General features: G+C 40.4%; 2 protein-coding genes across 2 annotated transcripts in view; one reads left to right on the forward strand and one right to left on the reverse strand.

The window, feature by feature from the left end:
• The first annotated feature begins 105 nt into the window (after nt 1-105).
• Nucleotides 106-12,954, forward strand: septin10 (septin 10). Its single transcript, XM_061841287.1, has 10 exons — nt 106-457; nt 2,239-2,353; nt 5,902-6,097; nt 6,174-6,360; nt 8,474-8,635; nt 8,714-8,810; nt 9,421-9,589; nt 9,672-9,804; nt 10,741-10,919; nt 11,911-12,954. The coding sequence occupies exons 1-10, from the start codon at nt 428-430 to the stop codon at nt 11,924-11,926; spliced, it is 1,284 nt and encodes a 427-aa protein (XP_061697271.1). The 5' UTR covers nt 106-427; the 3' UTR covers nt 11,927-12,954.
• Nucleotides 12,955-16,771: 3,817 nt separating this feature from the next.
• LOC133512544 (E3 ubiquitin-protein ligase SH3RF3-like) overlaps nt 16,772-18,967 on the reverse strand; it is a 108,255-nt gene continuing 106,059 nt past the window's right edge. Inside the window, exon 10 of the mRNA XM_061842278.1 lies at nt 16,772-17,892. Within this exon, the coding sequence (XP_061698262.1) occupies nt 17,724-17,892 (169 nt within the window). The 3' untranslated portion in view covers nt 16,772-17,723. The remainder of the gene's footprint in view (nt 17,893-18,967) is intronic.

Genomic DNA, 18,967 nt, shown 5'->3' on the forward strand with positions numbered 1-18,967 from the left:
ATTCACAAAAATGAACCGCGAGGTCGTTAAACTGTATGATTTATAAATTTACCACACTTTTATTGCTGCTAATGCAACACAGGAAGGGACTGCACCAATTTGAACAGAAAGGGGACTCGTGAAAATTGTCTTCGATAAATTACCATATTTACCAAATTTATACAATAAATCTCTATTTACGTAACAATTTTAATACTTTTATATACATTAAAACATAACTAATAACTCCTACTAAATTACATTTTAAATAAATTCACAGAAGGCAGACGGGAGCTAAAGCCCATCTTTTCTAACGTGGTCCTGTCCATCCTTGGCGAGGCGTTCCAATACAGCAGGATTCTTTTGGAAGGGAAAAACTACTTTTAAGAAGTTTTACAATATTTTTTTCTCTTCTCCGTGAGGAAATTGTATATTGCATCGAAAAAACATGGCTTCTTCCGATGTTGCTCGGCAACCGGTTTGTATAATTCTCTTTGTACTTCAATCTAATAAGAATCACAGTCGCGCAGGGAGTGTCTGTCTCTGGGGCTACAATGAACTTAGCTACCTGTACAACTAGCATAACTTCTCCTTTACAGTAAATGAAGTAACACTTTGTTTGTCAACAAAACGAAACGTGTGTATGTAAATCATGTAATCGTACATATTCACGCCAGATTGGAACGAATAGAATGATTTGCTCATCGCCCCATAAACGTGCTTTGACAGAGGGGCGTTAGCCACTAGAAAGAAGCAATCATCGTCGTCCATCTGACTTCTGTGAAGTTTGGCAGTCACGTTGGTATTTTAACATGGCGTTAGTTACACCCAAACTGGAACTATAGCTCCAAATCAATGTCGCATTTTTGTTCAGGAGCCGTTTGAGCACAAGTGAGCCAGACCAGTACTGTATATTAATGTTTTAATAAACTATAAATTACTAATCCCTCCTCCCATGATTTAGCTGCAAATAATTACAAGTACATTTGGAAAATACTCCCATTTATTGATTATTATCCTGTTGCAAATCATTTGAAGAATCTGGAATGTATTAACAAAAGACTGCCTTTTAACACTTTTGTGAATATTTTCATTTATTTAATAATACCTTGCCCCCTGCCCATTGACAGCTGGGATAGGCTCCAGCACTCCCGAAATCTTTGTGAGGATAAGGGGCTAAGAAAATGGATGGGTATTTAGCTGTTGACTATTATTTAATGATATTCCTAGTGTTAAAATATTTCTACAGGAGGAATTTATTTTCACTGAACTGTATTTGAAATTTGAGACAGCATTTTACATAAAGAAGGCTTAATTTGATCTGACCACTTTGCTTCCACTGTGATTTGAAGGGCGTGTACGCGCCCATGCACCATCACACTCTCAAATCTGCACAGTTCAGCACCAAAAATAACGGAAAAAATTTGTTACAAGTAGAAATACATAGATATTGAAAGACATCGCTTATTTTGTGTAGTCTTGACTAAAGTTCCCTCAAAGCTGTGCCACTGCGCACTTGTTGCACACACTTAGCGCACATGAAAACTAATCCAGCACAGTGAATCACAGCCTGATGTTGTCTTCTTCTTCTTTTTTTTTTTTTTTTTTTTTTTAACATGGAAGCACACAGTCTTTTAACAATGACCTGCTGCTCAGCCTACTTCTACTTTGTAGTTTACCTGACACTGCCCCCCTCTGCTCTTAAAGGGGTACACTCATAATTACAAACAGAACACACACCCGCAACGTTATACTTGCAGGCTTGTCTGGTGGACCACACCCGTAACTTTATATCTGCCGGCATGACTGACCACATCCGTACATTTTTCAAATATGAGTGACTGCTTCTTTTACTCTTCACAAGTGCATTGATATCAGGTTTTGAGATCCTGAGTTCCAGCCAATTTCAGAATCTCATTTATGTGGCAAGTGGTTATCAGTGGCTCCATCCAGTGAACAAAATCAGCAGCAATAGTTACTTGTGTTGAAAAATAGTAGTGAATATGTTTTCTTTTCCCAGAACCAGCTTGACAGGGGGTCTCATCCCGTCCCGCAGACTACTTTTAACATCGCTTGTCCAAATTATCATATAATGCAGCACAGTGGCACTGAGGCCTTTGATGATGTGCATTTTTTTCCACTTCTGGAGTGTGTATCTTAAATTTTCAGTTTATTGGATGTTTGCAATTGATCACTTTAACACGTTTTGAAAACTTGTATGATGTTTTATGTTTTGTCCGTTTGTACTGTGTTATTCAGGATAAGGGAGTCCGGCCTCTCTCCCTGGCAGGCCACGTGGGCTTTGACAGCCTTCCAGACCAGTTGGTAAACAAATCTACCGATCAGGGGTTTTGCTTCAACATCCTCTGCATTGGTATGTTACGCGACATTCATACTGTAAATATGAAAAATATGTCTACATGGACAGCAATGTTTCAGTATCATCCTACTTAAGGATATATTGGGAGTAAGACAAATGTAATATTTTTTAAGGCATTTAACCCAAATAAGGTCACAATCAGAGTAAACAGTAGTGGTGTTAAAAAATGGACTTTTGTTATGTTTAAAGGTCATTCTAAAATAGATATAAATACATATAACATTCACTTCAATGTCCATACGAAAAAATAAATATGAGCGGAGTATGTGTCATCCATGCGCGAAGTTGCGGAAGTCTCATTCGACATCCAAGTGGTAGCCATATTGCCTGCATCTACTGTTCGTTACGTCACAACGTGACATTCACCATTGAAAAAAAAACACACTGTTCCACCTACTATGGGACACGGAAGCTCTTTTAAAAGAAGAGAACATCTCACAATCGAGTGAAGTGACCGGGACAATATTACCCTATCGTTTCGAGCCATATTTAGTTGATATGCGGATCACTTCTAACTCACAACAGACTCCCAGACAGTATGTACAACAGGGTTCGTATGGGTCAGGGAATTTCTGGAATATCGTGGAAAAAAACGTTTTCCAGGTCTTGGAAAGTCCGGTAAATAAAAAAAGTATTTGGCATGGGTCAGGAAATGTCATGGAATTTTCAGTCACTTTGACTTGACTGGCGCGATCGCACTCACAAATTGGCACAGTCGAGCACGAAAAATCACGTGCGTAAAATTTGTTCCGAGTAGAAATACATAGACATTCTCAACGCACATGAAAACCAATCCAGCGCGGTGAACCACAGACTGACTCGTTTTTTTTTTTTTTTTTCCAACACGGAAGCACAGTCAAGATAGTTTACCTGACAACGCCCACCTCTGGCTCTTCAAGGGGTACACTCATAATTACAAACACCGTCCACCCACACAGTCAGGGCAGCGTAGAGCAAAGAATTAGACATGCTGCTTGTGTTTACGCTCGATAATAATGGTAAAAGTAAAAAAAAAAGTGCTTTTGCTCTGTTGCTTTAATGAATGTCTGGTTATGTGAATAATAGAAGAAAAAGTGGTGCAACTGGATGAGATTTTCTCTATTTTGAGTAAAAGAGGTCTGGTCTGAAGCCAAAGTAGAAAGTACAGGATGAGATGGTGTATGTTAAAATTCCACCTTGGCCCAGCCTGATCGAAGATGAAAGCACAGACAATAGAGTGCATAAATAGCTAATTCTGTATTTTAAATATAGGCAACATAACAACCTTAGATGAAAAGATATAATCAACATGTAATTATAGTTCATATTTTTATTAAACATTTCACAGTCATTATGATACGCCTACTACCTTGATAAGCTTTGGCACTTATTTAAGTGAAAACACATGATCATATAGCTGAAATATTGCTGTCTACCACAATCAGTCAATCCAATATTAGTCATGGAATTCTGTATTTACTACTTGGAAAGTCATGGAAAATTCATGGAATTTTGATTCTCTGGAAGGGTATGAACCCTGGTATAAGCCAGCCCGGCCGAAGCCGTCTGCTGCGGACACAATCGAGTGAAGTAACCAGGGCGATATTACCTTACCGTTTCGTTTTGAGCCATATTTAGATGATATGCGGATCACTTCTAACTAACAACAGACTCCCACACAGTCTGTATGAGCCACTCCGGCCGAAGCGGTGCCCCTTGGCCAAAGCCGTGCTCGGCGTAGATGGGTACATCGACACACTTAGCACCTCTGACTTAACATTGGCAGATCTTTTGTTACATTCTGAGAGGATTACGCCCCCCCAGCTATTTTATTTTTTTTGTTTAGTAGTTGTATACACACTTACCTGTCATTTGGAACCCACAAAGCTCTTGTCCTTTGGACCCCTGCAATCCATTTTTCATGATGAACCGGGTCTTTTTAAAAAGTATGAAGAATGACTCCATCCTCCTGAGTGTTCGAACAATATCCAGCAATACAACGAGGCGGCATTTTGGCTAACACGGAGGAACAAAGAGCTACCTTCCAGCAGGTACAACTGGTATAAACACATGAAATCGCATGTGTGTGCTCCTGGTGTTAACGTCACTTCCGGCTTCTCGAAAACAACTCCCTCAAGAGGCTTTTAATGGCGCGAGTGACAAAAAGCTATATACATCAAATCATGTGTGGTGGAAAAAAAAACAAAAAACTGATGGGTCCATTCCGGCTGCCTTTTTTTCCCATTAATAACATACTAAAAATCATGCATTTCATGACAGTGGCACTTGAATTATAACATTGTCAGTGTGTATGCACTGTAATTGGAGTTTTATTTTTTTTCTAAAAACATTTTATGGTAGAATGTAAGGCAGTGCATCTATTGTTTCAGCCTTCATTAGCCGTTTTATAAGAAAATTTTTACTAGATGACTATGAAGAGAAATGAGTATGTAAAGCAAAAGTTTGCATTGGGGCTGAAAGAGAATGGGACAGTGTGTAACACCTTGCATTCTAAAACAAAAGTATTTTAACATTGCGTTAGAATTACAATTCTTGGAAAAAGAAAGCAGTAATAATGTATATATCTTTTTCTATTTTTTTTAACAATGTATCTTTGTGAAAAATACCATGATTAAACACAGTAGCACTGCTATTATTATTATGAAATAAGTATTACACAAATACAAGTCCCAATAGATTCCTGGTACTGTAAAGTGTATAATTGAACAAATAAAAGCCCCTTTAAAGGTCAAGTGTCATCCATATAAACATTCTAAACTAGATCTTATAATGAAAAATGCATATAACATTATTCACTTCAATGTCTATACGAAAAAATAAATATGAGCGGAGAGCGTGTCATCCATGCGCAAAGTTGCAGAAGTGTCATTCGACATCCAAGTGGTCGGCATATTTGCTGCATCTCCTCTCCATGACGTCACCCCGGACATTCGCCATTGAAAACACATTGTGGCCTCTACTGTGGGAGACAAACACGCCCCTTCTGACACGGAAGCTCTTGGTCCCCCCAAACTATTTTTTTTAGTAGCTGTATACACACCTACCTGTCATTTGGGACACTTGAAGCTCTCGTCATTTGCACCTGTGACATCCATTTTTCACGACGAACCGGGTCTCTTGGAAACTTATGAAGGGTAAATCCATCCTCCAGAGTGTTCAAGCAATATCCAGCAATGCAACAAGCCGGCAGTTTGGCTAACATGAAGGAACAACGAGCTACCTTCCCACAGGTAAAACTAATGGAGACAAACGCTCCTGGCTCGTACGTCACTTCCTGCTTCTTCTCGAAAACAAATCCCTCGAGAGGATTTTCATGGCGGGAGTTACAAAAAGCCATATACATCCAAATCATGTTTTGTGGTGAAAAAACACATGGGCCCATACCGGCGACCGTTTTTTCTTTAATAACATACTAAAGATCATCCATTTCATGACACTTGACCTTTAAGTACATTATAGCTAATTTCATTTGAATAAACGAGACATTTGTCGCTGATGCAGTCATTAAGGTTCTGGTAATTGGTCTTCATCTCTTCCTTTAGGTGAAACTGGTATCGGCAAGTCCACCCTGATGGACACTCTGTTCAACACCAACTTTGAAAACTTTGAATCGTCCCACTTTGAGCCTGAGGTGAAGCTGCGGGCTCAAACCTATGACCTGCAGGAGAGCAACGTGCGACTACGCCTCACCGTGGTCAACACAGTGGGATTCGGAGACCAAATGAACAAACAGGAGAGGTCAGAAATTGGCAGGGATCCAGCGTGCGATTTCCGGCCGCTCAGCACCACTGTCAACCATCTTTCTGTTTTGTAGCTATCAGCCGGTGGTGGACTACATTGACAGGCAGTTCGAGAGTTATCTACAGGAAGAGCTCAAAATTAAGCGCTCCCTTTTCAACTACCACGACTCCAGGGTACACGCCTGTCTCTATTTCATCTCCCCCTCAGGCCACTCCCTCAAGTCCCTAGACCTGGTCACCATGAAGAAACTGGACAGCAAGGTATGATTATTGGTTGGATGCTAATAACTTTCAGATATCTGCAATTAGCAGGCCGCAAACAAGTGGTGCTGCGCGAACAAATAGACACTTGAGTTATACATGGCATTTGGATGATTTAAAATAGTCAGTGCTCTGACTGGGCTGATGTATGTTATCATATGCAGCAAATCAATGTCAACTTTCTTTCCATGCATTATTTGAGAAATTCTTAGTATAACAAGATGTTTTGATGGCAACCTACTATATTACTCTGCTTGGTAAACAAGTTCCGCCATTAAGCAACAACTATCGTGTTCACATTTTGGGTATACTCATTTTATTTATATGAGTATAATAGGCTTGTCAGTCCCGCTGGGGAGGCAATCATTCAATGGTGCGTTTGTGGATGTCCATCAGTTCAAGTCACTAATGTGCACACAGGGTCACAGATTATGAACAGTGCGCATCGAATTAGTCCAGGCAAAAATGCTCATTTAAAGTCGAAAGGTTTCTCACTTTATTCAAAAACTTGATGTGATAGAGAAAAACTAAGATCTGTTTTGGATTCCGGACTCAAAAATCTGTTAAAAACAACTCTACAAAATTTGTTCCTTAGTGAAGCATTCATTTGTAGCGCAAGATCAAGCGGATTGAAACTACACGGGTCATCGAATCGTATCCCTTTGAATCGTAATTGTATTGTGAGTTGGCGAGAAATTCCCACCCCAAGACTGTAGCGGTGGTCACAACCTTTCCCATGCTCTCTTGTGTATCACTGCCGGGAAGTTCCAGGAGCTCTGGATTTGCGTGTGAAAAGAGTCACACACAAGATAAAAGCGTAGGAATGTCACACCACACACAGACAAGTTGTCCTTTTGTGTCACTGTACAGACAGCCGGAGAAAGGCATTTGTTGGTGTAGAGAGCGTCAGCCACGCAGATTGTGTTGTTTTGTGGTCTGCTATCACTTCTGTTTGTTTTATGTTTCTGACCAGAAGGTTGAGCAGGAAAAAAAAATATTCCTCTGCTTGACAAAATGACACACATGCAGACAGACAGGAATGTGGGGTGGTTCGGACAGCAGAGTGGGCTGCTGAGCCACAAATAACATCAGTACACACTGTGTTGCTTGGACTATTGATGACACTTGGCTGTGTTATTGAGTCTGCCTCTTTAGTGGAATATTTGGCAGCCTTACAAACGAAGTCATGCAAAAGATCTACTCGCATTGCACACTCAAGAGAAGAAACAACAGGCTTAAAGTTTCTCAAAGTTTCCTGGACCCGTCAAAGGTATCCTAACTCTCCAAGCAGGATCTTCTTCCAGTCTTGAAAAATCATTGATAACTAAATTTACACAACGGTTCCAGTAACCTAATTGCACAATAATGATCCTGCAAAAGGGTTTGGCTCCTGTAATAGCAATATCTTGGATGTCCTTTCACCACAAAAATAATCTTAAGATTTACAGGGATTTTGCTTGAGCAGAGAACGTCTTCAAATGTGAAATAAAGAAGGATTGAGTATTGTAAATAAATGTAAAGCAGCTTGAAAACATTTGAAAAGATTTTGTTGATTTAAACTTACCTCACAGGTGTGTTAAATTGATTTTGAGTTTCAACTGCGCACTGTTTTCTGTCCATTATATCAGAAGTCTGTTAAATTGGGGTTTGTTAAACTGAGGTTGCGCTGAAAAAATGATTCAAAATAATTCCCTAAGCATCCCACAAGAATGTGCCAAAAGTCCCACGATTATTTTTCGTAGACTCGGCTTTGGCAAAATGGGATTTGCCCCCGTCACTTAAAAAAAAGTTTTTGGGCACCAAGATGCCACAAGATGGACACGACTACTATGTTAGGGAGGACTTTGGTGCCATCTTGTGGTATTTCAGAAAGAGCACCAAAATAGTGTTTTTCAGCAAATAACAGAGAATAGGGTCAAGCCGAAAGAAACTTGCTTGCTTGCTAGGGTCTCCTTAAAATAAGAAAATGTGATTAACATTAAAGTGGTAAATTGTTAATAAGATGGGAAACACTATCTTTTTGATCCTCATTTAAATTTTACAAATCTTTAGTTAACTAAAGTAGGTCTTTAATGCTTTGGTAATGAACTTTGTACTTTATGTTATCGGACAGGTGAACATCATCCCCGTCATTGCCAAAGCAGACACAATCAGTAAGAGTGAACTGCACAAGTTCAAGATTAAGATCATGAGCGAACTGGTGAGCAACGGTGTCCAGATCTACCAGTTCCCCCTGGACGACGAGACCGTCTCCAAGGTCAACACGGCCATGAACGTAATTGCGCTTTGCCCCCCATTAATCACCTCCACATGAGCTCTGCAGTGTGAGTCTCGTTTTTTGTCTGTGTTTCAGGGCCACCTGCCGTTTGCTGTGGTGGGCAGTGCAGAAGAAGTGGCCGTGGGTAACAAGATGGTGAAGGCTCGTCAGTATCCCTGGGGCGTCGTCCAAGGTGGGTTTGTAGATGTCCATCAGATGGAGTCAGCAATGTGCACACGGTGTCCTCGATTTACGGCAGTCGAGCTTATGAACAGTGGGCATTGAATTTAGTCCTGCAAAAATACTCCTGTTATCAACATGTATTTTACACCTGTGTTGTGCTTGATTTAGACAAAAGTAGTGCTTTTTCCACTATACTGTGGCATCGAAAGCCAATTTCTAACCTTTTTTAGGGGGAGGGTAGTCATACTCATAGGATTTTACTCTTTGCTGAAAAAAAAGGTATTGTCTATTTTTACATTTTTTTTCTTAATTGAATTTGATTTCATCAATTTTTTTTCATGTTCATATAATGCCGTGTTGTGTGTAATTTAATCCATTTTAGAATAACTGAAAGATGAAATGTGGTTACATTAGAGTGGCTACATTGATTATTGACTTTATTGCTGCGTTCGTCATTCTGACTGAGTACAAATTTGTGTCACATTGTCACTGGAGAAACGGACCTCTGTCGTCAACTGAGAACGCTAAACCTTTATATGTGGACCATGTGATATACCACTACCTCCATGCTTCTTTCCCTGCCATCCCATAATAATACCAGTGTCTCCCTATTACTGCAGTGGAAAACGAGAGCCACTGCGACTTCGTGAAGCTGAGGGAGATGCTGATCTGCGTCAACATGGAGGACTTAAGGGAGCAGACGCACACTCGCCACTACGAGTTGTACAGACGTTGCAAGTTAGAGGAGATGGGCTTCAAGGACACGGACCCCGAGTGCAAGCCTGTCAGGTGAACCCCCGATTACAGCTGAATCTGGATGTTCCCCAAAAACACATAGAGCGTACGAATGTCCGTGTGTGTTCGTGCGCAGTCTGCAGCAGACCTATGAATCCAAACGTCACGAGTTTCTGGTGGAGCTGCAGAGGAGAGAAGATGAGATGCGGCAAATGTTTGTGCAGAGGGTCAAGGAGAAGGAGGCGGAACTAAAGGATGCAGAGCGAGAGGTCAGAAATGGCTTGATTGATTTGTGTGTATATTGTCGAAAGGTTATTGTGATATGTCATTAAGCAAAATTATTTTTGTGGCAGTAGATCGAAGTTGATGTTGCAGGGATTAGAATTTTTCGCCGATCGGCGGATTTCCGACTTTTTCAGACCAAAATGACCATTCTCGAGATAAGCGCAAATCCGTTGAGAATTTCAGGGTGGGGTAGGGGTAGGGTATCGTGCGCCTGCCTCTCGGTGGTGGGCTCTGAGCTGCAAGTTCAGCTTAGTGCTAGCACAAGCACGACTATCATATCCCGTTCTAACTTGCTCGGTAGTGTAAATATTACCATTTTGCGACATAAACATTGAAACTTGTTTACGGCAGATTACTCGATTGGACAACAGAGTGACACAGTATAACGATCCAATCGTGTTAGTGGTTAATCGAGTTTCACCATTGCCATGTACATTTGTTCTCGGTTCTCAGAAAGCGCAGTGTAACTTGTTAGTTAGCCAAGTAATGGCGCATGGGACTTAGATAGCGCGAACTGAGCGACGGTGTGTTCAAAGTTTTACGATGGCAAAAGTGTTAGAAAAAAAGGATGAAGATCGAGCGAGGGCAATTGACAAGGATGCTGGAATCAAAAACTGTTTTAGAGGGGCACGGCTTGAAAAATTATAACCGTGCAGATAGGACCGAAAACGGTATCAACATGTCTAACCGAATACATACAAAAAGTGGAAATTCCCGGCAAAGTGCTGTGCACTCTGTGTTCAGATAGGAGCAAAAAATATCCAGGAGGAAACTCAACACCCCCTACCACCACCCCAGGAGAAGTGAAGTAAATCCCAGAAAGTGGGGAGGCAACATAAAAAACAAAATTTATTTTGCATTTGCTTTTGCTTTTGCTACTTTTTTATTTTTACCAGTTGCCCTCCTTTTCCACTTTTCAGTTGCAGAGCCGCTTTGAGCAGCTGAAGCGCCTCCACGCTGAGGAGAAGTCGGCTCTGGAGGAGAAGAGGCGACTCCTGGAGGAAGACCAGAGCTCCTTCGGCAAAAGACGGGCTGCCGCTCAGCTGCTGCAGGCCCAAAGCCTCACCGCCAACGGCAAGAAGGACAAAGACCGCAAGAAGTAAGGGATGACTTTGATATACTCTCTTCTACTTGCTTTGAATACTTTATAGTAAATCCGACTATTGCCTTTCACCAATCCTGTTCCCACCGTTTCATAGATTTTTTTTTTTTGTGGCATTATTACAGTAATTACTCTTTATTTTGTAACATTTCTACAATATTTTTGTGATCTCCATTAATTACACTTGCGCTCTCTAAATATACTGTATTATTTATATATATATATATATATATATATATATATATATATATATATATATATGATTAAGTGGAGACTCTAAATTGCCCCTAGGTGAGATTGTGAGTGCGACTGGTTGTTTGTTTCTATATGCCCTGTGATTGGCCGGCAACCAGTTCACGGTGTACCTGCCCGAGGAAAGCTGGGTTTGGTTCCACCACTCCCCCAACCCTTTTGTGGATAAGCAGCTCAAGTAATGGGTCATTGAAATAGACAAATTGGTCCATCTTGTGATTTAATTGGTGATCAGTTATTATTTTTTTAAGCTTGCTGGTCAGTGATTGCCCCCAAAAATCCTGATCATGTGATCAGTGTGTTTTGGTTTGACCTGACTGAACGTTAAACTGAAGTCAATAGCCAATCTTTACGCGCTCCCTCGAGGTTATTGTTTCATATTTTGTCTAAAATTCTAGAGCATATGATTGAAGGTACTTAGTATACTGTCAAGTGTAAGCACAGTAAATGAACAAATCATTTAAATAGTTGGTCCATCTTGCGATTGAATTATATTTTTTTTTGATCAGCCCCAAAAATTGTGATTGTGTAAATCCTTTTTAAGTCATTTCTTCTTTCGCATAGTACGAGAGGGTGTGTGGCCTTTGTACCAACAGTTGCACTTCTGCCGTACTATGCTCGAGAATCATGACTTTACTGTATTTGATGATAAGGGAGTAAAATCCTTCCATTTGATCTCATTTGTGACTGATTCTCACTACTACTTTGCTGCATCTCTTTCTTTTTCCCAAATCAGTTCTGGCTTCATGTGAAGAAATCAGGACTGAAAGTCCAGTCTGACTGGCGATGCCATTCCCAAATCTTTGTGGCCAGTCTCAAAACACTCACCTGAAGCCCCTGCCTTTATCTTCATCACCACCAGCAACTCATTAGTGTGTTTTATGTGCCAAAGTTACGACAATACTTTTCATGTGTACACTTTGTTTTTTTTTAAATCTAATGTTTGGGTTTTACACTTCCTTTTGTTTATGTATTCTTGTATTATATTCTCCATGATACCCTCCTTTGTTGTTTTTAAGAACCCTGTGATTTTAGAAGCTCATGATTGCATATATTTGGCGTTCATAATGGACCTATAATGGTTTTAGTGGTACACTTGTCTTTGATCTTCTAATCCAGTCACATGCAAAGTTGCTGCTACACAACAAAGCAGTATTTTTACGACTTTCAATAGACATCTTTGATCATTGTCAGCCATCCTTAAAAAATGTTGTGGATCAATCTTTCAACTAATATTTTAATAACGATATAAACCTTTCAACGGTTTCAGAAAGCTACAAGCATCAACTCAGCAAGTTTAGACTTTTAACTAAGTTGTGTTTACTCGACTTTGAAAGGGTTACAGCATATTTACATACATAGCCGATACTGTTGTGTTTTACTTGCTCTCCTTGTTTCTGCTGACACTTGTTTAAGTGTGCACAGGAGCGCTGACTCATGGGGGGAAAAAATGTGGGAGGGGGAGACGCAGGATGAGAGGGAGCAGTACTCTACTCTGATGCACTCGGGTTCTGGAGAAGAAAAGTCTCAAGACTCTCACCTTGTAGCATTTAAACACAAGTCAGTGGTGCTGCTTTCTAATCATGACACTTTATACACTTACTCTTGTGTTCCACATGTTACACGTGCCTTATGTGTGTCCAGCTTACTGTAGGAAAAAAAAAAACCAAACCAAACACTTTGTGCTTGTACACGCAGTGAAACACACTGATGCTTGATGGAGGGAAACTTTATATTTGTACTACACTCGTATTTATGAAATAAACAGTGTTACTCAGGAGGTTTGTATCTTATTTTTAAACACTTTTTTTCCCCAGAGTAATTGTGGGGAATTGCAGTACATTAGCACAAGCAGAACTCAAGGTTGGATTTCAACAAACTAAAAGAAGCCACAGATGAACTTAATTGAGCCATGCATAAATGTTCATTTATTTGTACTTATTTATTTTTTAGAAGTATAGCTCACCAAAGTTAGAAATTTTGCCAGGGAAAGCCCTCCCTCTGTCATGCTTTTGTTGTGTGCTTACTACTACTGAACAAAAAGTAAAAATTTGCTTTCTTTTCCTGGTGAAAGAGAAGAGTTATTTTTTTCCCTTCTGATGGAACAAAACATCCTCTGAGTGTTGAAAACTTTTAAAATTCTGTAAGTAAAAAAAGCTTCAAGGTGGCTGGCCATACTGCGAGCTCTGCCTTAAAAACAGCTAGTGGTAAATGATTTTGAAATTTCATATTTTCATAGTTGGCAGCATGGGCTCTGACAGTAACCAGCGAGTACTAATGTACATTTTAATTTGTTCTTTATTTAAAGTAATGTTGGCAAATGAGCAGGTGCTTGAGCACCAACTATCAGCTACTGTATATGTGCCACTTGCTTGGGCTCAAGGACAAGCTATATATGTATATGTTGTTTTCTTTTTTTTTTTTAAAGATGGGTTTCAATATCGTCACATGAGCGTGACTGACAGCGTGATGCAATTCTCGTTTGAAAAGAAACTTCCAGTTGAAGGAAAAGACAAAGTTGTCTCAGCTTTGCCGTATAAGACCTGTTAAGACTGCTACACTTTTGAAAGAGAAAAGGTGCAGAGGAAGACTTGGGCCCCCCTGCAGTGTCTCACCTTGCACACACAATCTGGCAGAGCAGACAAGTACGGCGTCAAGTGTGAGAATGAGGATGGATTACCTGTAGGAGGCCGCAGCACCTTGTGGACAGGGCCTGGTGAGCAAGAAAAGGACGGAGGCACCTTCACCTCCCAGCGTGTGGTAAAGCTGTTTGCTGCGAGGGAGCAGCCGTGGCGCACTTTCCCATGCACAGCTTCAAGAAGACTAACTTTCTGTGAGAGAACTTGGGAGTCATCCACGCACGCTTTTTGCTCCTCACTCTAAATGCTAATGAGGCTTGGAAATGGGCCTGGAAGTTAATGGAGGAGGCCAAAGGAGAAGGAGATGGGGGGCTAAAGACGAAGCTTTTATCTTTATTAAACATCCGTTACCTGCTCTTTTACTGCTGGCTCAGCGGACACATCATTAGGTACAGCGGCAGGTTCCAAACTACTTCGAAAGCCTTAAACCAATTTTGAAACCCAACCCCGTTTTGTAACTACATGACACACGATTAAAAAGAACTCTCGATGTGATTTCTGTTCAGTTCTACCTCATGCAAAACTACAACTAAAAACACAATTTGACAAAAGGTCAACGAAACCTATGCACCATTATCATCATGAAGGTAGAAGCTTCACACATATAAGTAAAAAAAAGAAAGAAAAAACAGTAAATATCTTTTAAATCAAAGGCATTTATTGCGAAAAATGCACTTGACATGGAATAAAAACAAGTCAACCACGGCTCATCAGTACAAGACGATGCATCATGATCACATGGTAGAGGACGCTGAGTTCGGCCAGCACCGAGCATGACTTCAGTGGCACCAAAGGCCTGTAAATATTCTGCACAATATAGAATTAGACATTTTGCTTTTTATTTTACGGCTTGCTGTACACAAAAGAGGCCTGACTCAGTCCTGATCAGTGTCCATCTGCGATACTTTTTTTTTTTCTTTCCATGTGTAGAGCTACATAGAAGAGGCCTCCCCCGGAACAGACACTCACACACATTCGTACCCAATAAAGAAACATTTTCACCATATCAGAGAGAAATAAAATGACTTTTGACTTGCAAAGAGTTTGTTGATGCTTGTTTATCACAATTTCAGATTGTTCTTTGTGCTCTGCTTTTCTTCCAAGTGGAAAGCAAAATACATTGTTTTGAATAATTACCCATCTTTGCTGCTCTTCAACTTTGACCTGAACCTACTTTGCAGAGTTTCCCACAATGCACTGGGGCCTCTCTCTCTGCCGTCCGTCACTATGAGCTAAAGTTTTTCCAACTTGACGGGTCTCTGCACTTTTTTTTTCACAATCGAGGAAGAGTAAAAAAAACATTTCATTCGGTTTGTGCTATGATTATCGAAATATTCCCGTTTTCCAATTTTCTTTGAAGAAATGTGCTGAAAAGTTCTCTGAAAGAAGACACCCTGGGAATTTGCTCGTTAATGTCTTCAAATTCATCGAGTATGTGATGCAGTAGGACTCATATATAAATTCTGAGAAACATCTTTTAATATTACCACCACCAAGCAAGGCAAAAAGCTAAGGTTTGATTGCCATTTTTAGCAGGATTTTGCAATAATTACACAACTGATTTCCCATGTGACAGCGTGGGGATACAAAGAAAGTATTTTTTTTCATTGCTGTTATTGTCAACTTGCATTGGGGGTGGGGTTAAAAAGCAATGCAGTGATCATCCAAACCAGCCTTCAGTGGCTGTAGTGAAACACCACAACCTTACTTGTCATAATTTTTCAAACCAGCACTATGAGTTACCCGACATTAGGTTTTGAAATTAGATGATTTAAAAAATATATATTTTTTTTGGTTCCACTTGTGGGCCAAAATTAAAGATATGAGAGCTAGCTGGCAACCTAACTAACTTAACTCACTTCACAACAGTCCTTATCCAGTCAGATCCAAGTTAAATAGTTGAAAGTCTGGAAACCTTTGAAATACTTGTAATCAAAAACCCAAACGTTTGGCTCCAGGGTAAAGAAATATTTATTATTTTTTGAACAGATGAGTCTGTCTCTGTTCTCAGCGATCCTGCAAAACGTTGCAGTGGACATGCCAGGCCAGTAGGTGGCAATGTACATTCACCAACAGCTCCTCTTCCATGATCTCATCCAAACTTTTTTTTTTTTTAATTTGTTGTTGCAAACAATTTACATTTTAAGAATTGTGAATTCCTTAGCCTTTACTTGTGCTTTAAATTCAACTGCTACTTGATTACTTCTATTTTTCACTTTCAATTGACAACATGTAGTTTTTACCTGTCCAATATGTTTCCATCTTTTATATTGTCAGCATATTTTTTTTTCTTTCAGGGTGATATTTAATTTCTTAAATCCATCGAAATAGCTTCATGTAGGACTGTAGGTCTTAGTGAATAAAGTTTTTAATTAAAAAAAAAGAATGCATGCTGAGCCAATCAATGAGCTTGACACCCACAATTAAAAATCTGCTTCACTCAGACTTTACACACACATTCCTCTGAGGATATTCATGCACATTCCATATTTCTTTTAAGCCCTTCCCAAGTCACCGTGCACACAACCTCAACCCAAACACACGCACACACACACCACACACACACACCACAACACACACACACACACACACACACCACACACACACACAACACACACACACACACACACAGAGTCAAACCCTCGAGTTTGGCCTTGCTCTCCGAAAATGAGTAAAAGGTAGATAGTGTGACAGATGTAAACTGGCTCTGGCTTGGACTGCCTTTCAGGACATAGAAATTCATAAAGCAGACTGTACACTTACTGAAGCCTCGTACAAAAATAACAACAGGGTCAGAGTTGCTTTCAAAGATTTGGCAGTTGTAGAATGAAAAGGTTCCGTTTCCACCTTCGGAATCATTGCATCTCCACCTCAGCTATACGACTATAATTTTCTTCACAACGTTGCCCTGTCCTCTAAACTGTACAATTTGAGTTATTTAAAAAAAAAAAAAAAAAAAAAAAACGGGGTTAAAGGAAAAATAGTTTTTACGTATCGGTAGACAATGGTCAGATCACATGGAACGCAAAGATAACGTTTAGGCTGTTTGAAATATCACCAAGTGCAATCCCAGCTCTGCTTCCATTACACAAACACGAAAACAACGTTAACAATACAAATTAATCATCCCAAAAGTTTGTATAACTTTGTTTTTTCTTTTTTACATTCAGCAAGCCATTTTTCTTCCTCACGTAAAGCCACCATGTGCATGGGGGAAACATTAAATAGAAGAATAAAACTATTTCCGATTCAATAAATATAAAACTCAATGATCAAATTACTCGTCGCACCTTTGTTTTGTTTTTTTTTTTTTTAAATACGAACAAATCCAGTGACAGATCACAGTTTAGGACAACACAAATATCAATCTGAACATTTATAAAAACAAAACAAAACAAAACCGATAGAGAAAGGAAAACAACGCTACACGCATTTGTCATCAACACATATTGAGTTTAAAAACGTAAGATGTGCTTATTGCCACAAACACAATGATCCTGGTTTTTCACCAGAGAGGAGTTCTGAGGTCGCAGTTTGAAGCCGAGCCGATGCTTTTCGTGCTGGTGGATGACACCTGGGAAGCTTTTTATGTGCTCTTTGTGTGTGCGTGTGTGTGTGTGTATGCGCGCCTTCAGTAGTTGCAGGGAGGGGCCCCCTCTGATGTGGCGTTCCCGGGACGAGGATGGAAAAGTCCGGTAATCCTGGTGAGAGTGTGCTGGATGGAGATAGATTTCTGAAGATGTTTTGTGCTACCGTCTTTTCCTTTGATTTGTAAAAAGTCCACGGGAAGAATCTCGTCACTGACGCTTAAAATTTCAAAATCCCAACTTTTTTTTTTGTTCCAAGGTGAACAGCTCCTTAAGGCAGATTGGAAACCCCAATATCAAGCCAAGGGATTTTGCGCATCTTTTCAAAAGCTCTCCACGAAGCTGCCAGGAAACAAGCCGGTCTGTCCCGTCCTCTGCAGGGTGCCTTTGTACCAGCCGTCGTCTCGCTTCTTGTGGACGAACACCACGTCCCCCTCGCGGAGCTCGATCTCCGCCTCACTCTGGGGCGGGTAGGGCACCACCACTCGGTACCTGCCCAACACGTGATGGGGAGACTCAAGTTAGTAACTGCAAGTGCTGCCATTTTAAAATGAAGCGGGGTACACGCATACTGATTTATAACATCAACCATCAAAAATATGAGTTGTTTTATTTCCAAAACCTCCATTTAATATCATTGTAAGCCACTGTAACATTATGTCCAGCTTCAACATTAAAACTACACTTAAATATAGCAAAGAAATTCTCTAGTGGTGCCTTAAATCAGTTTAATCCATTCCATGACCATGCTTGTTACTCAAAACACCGCCAGATCGTCTTTCCCTATTAAATGAATGGGAATGCAGTACAATACAGAAAGAGGCCTACTGGAGAAGAGTTTCAAAACTCAGTTAAGTGCAGTATTGCTATGTTTATCTTCTATTTTTACTGCCTACCCATGAGTATTGATACATTCTCTGACTACATGTATTGCTTCACAGTTTGTACTCAAATACCCACCGCTTCCAAGAATATAATGTTGCGATTATCACTGCTATTCATTAGCCTGTCTGTAGCATTTTGCATTGTGTACCACTATTATGCAAGCAGAAATTCGCAAGGAAAATTTGTCTGACTATTTTGAATACACGTGCTGCTGCCCCCATCCGGCACTTGTAAGCCAAGATGTGGATTGTAAATTGGGGACCACTGTACTTACAGTAAATAATCCATCCATCCATCCATCCATCCATCCATCCATCCATCCATCCATCCATCCATCCATCCATCCATCCATCCATCCATTTTCTTTGCCACTTATCCTCACAAAGGTCGCGGGCAGTGCTGGAGCCTATCCAAGTTGTCAACGGGCAGGAAGCGGGGTGCATCCTGAAGTTGTTGCCAGCCAATCGCAAGGCACATGGAGACAAACAGACGTGCTCACAACCACACCTAGGGGCAATTTAGAGTGTCCAATTAATGTTGCATGTTTTTGGGATGTGGGAGCAAACCGGAGTACGCAGAGGAAACCCACGCAGGTACTGGGAGAACATGCAAACTCCACACAGGCGGGTCCAAAATTTAACCCGGCTCCTCAGAACTGTGAGATCAATGCTTTACCAGCTGA

Source organism: Syngnathoides biaculeatus, chromosome 14 (assembly GCF_019802595.1).
Source record: "Syngnathoides biaculeatus isolate LvHL_M chromosome 14, ASM1980259v1, whole genome shotgun sequence".
Taxonomy (NCBI): domain Eukaryota; kingdom Metazoa; phylum Chordata; class Actinopteri; order Syngnathiformes; family Syngnathidae; genus Syngnathoides; species Syngnathoides biaculeatus.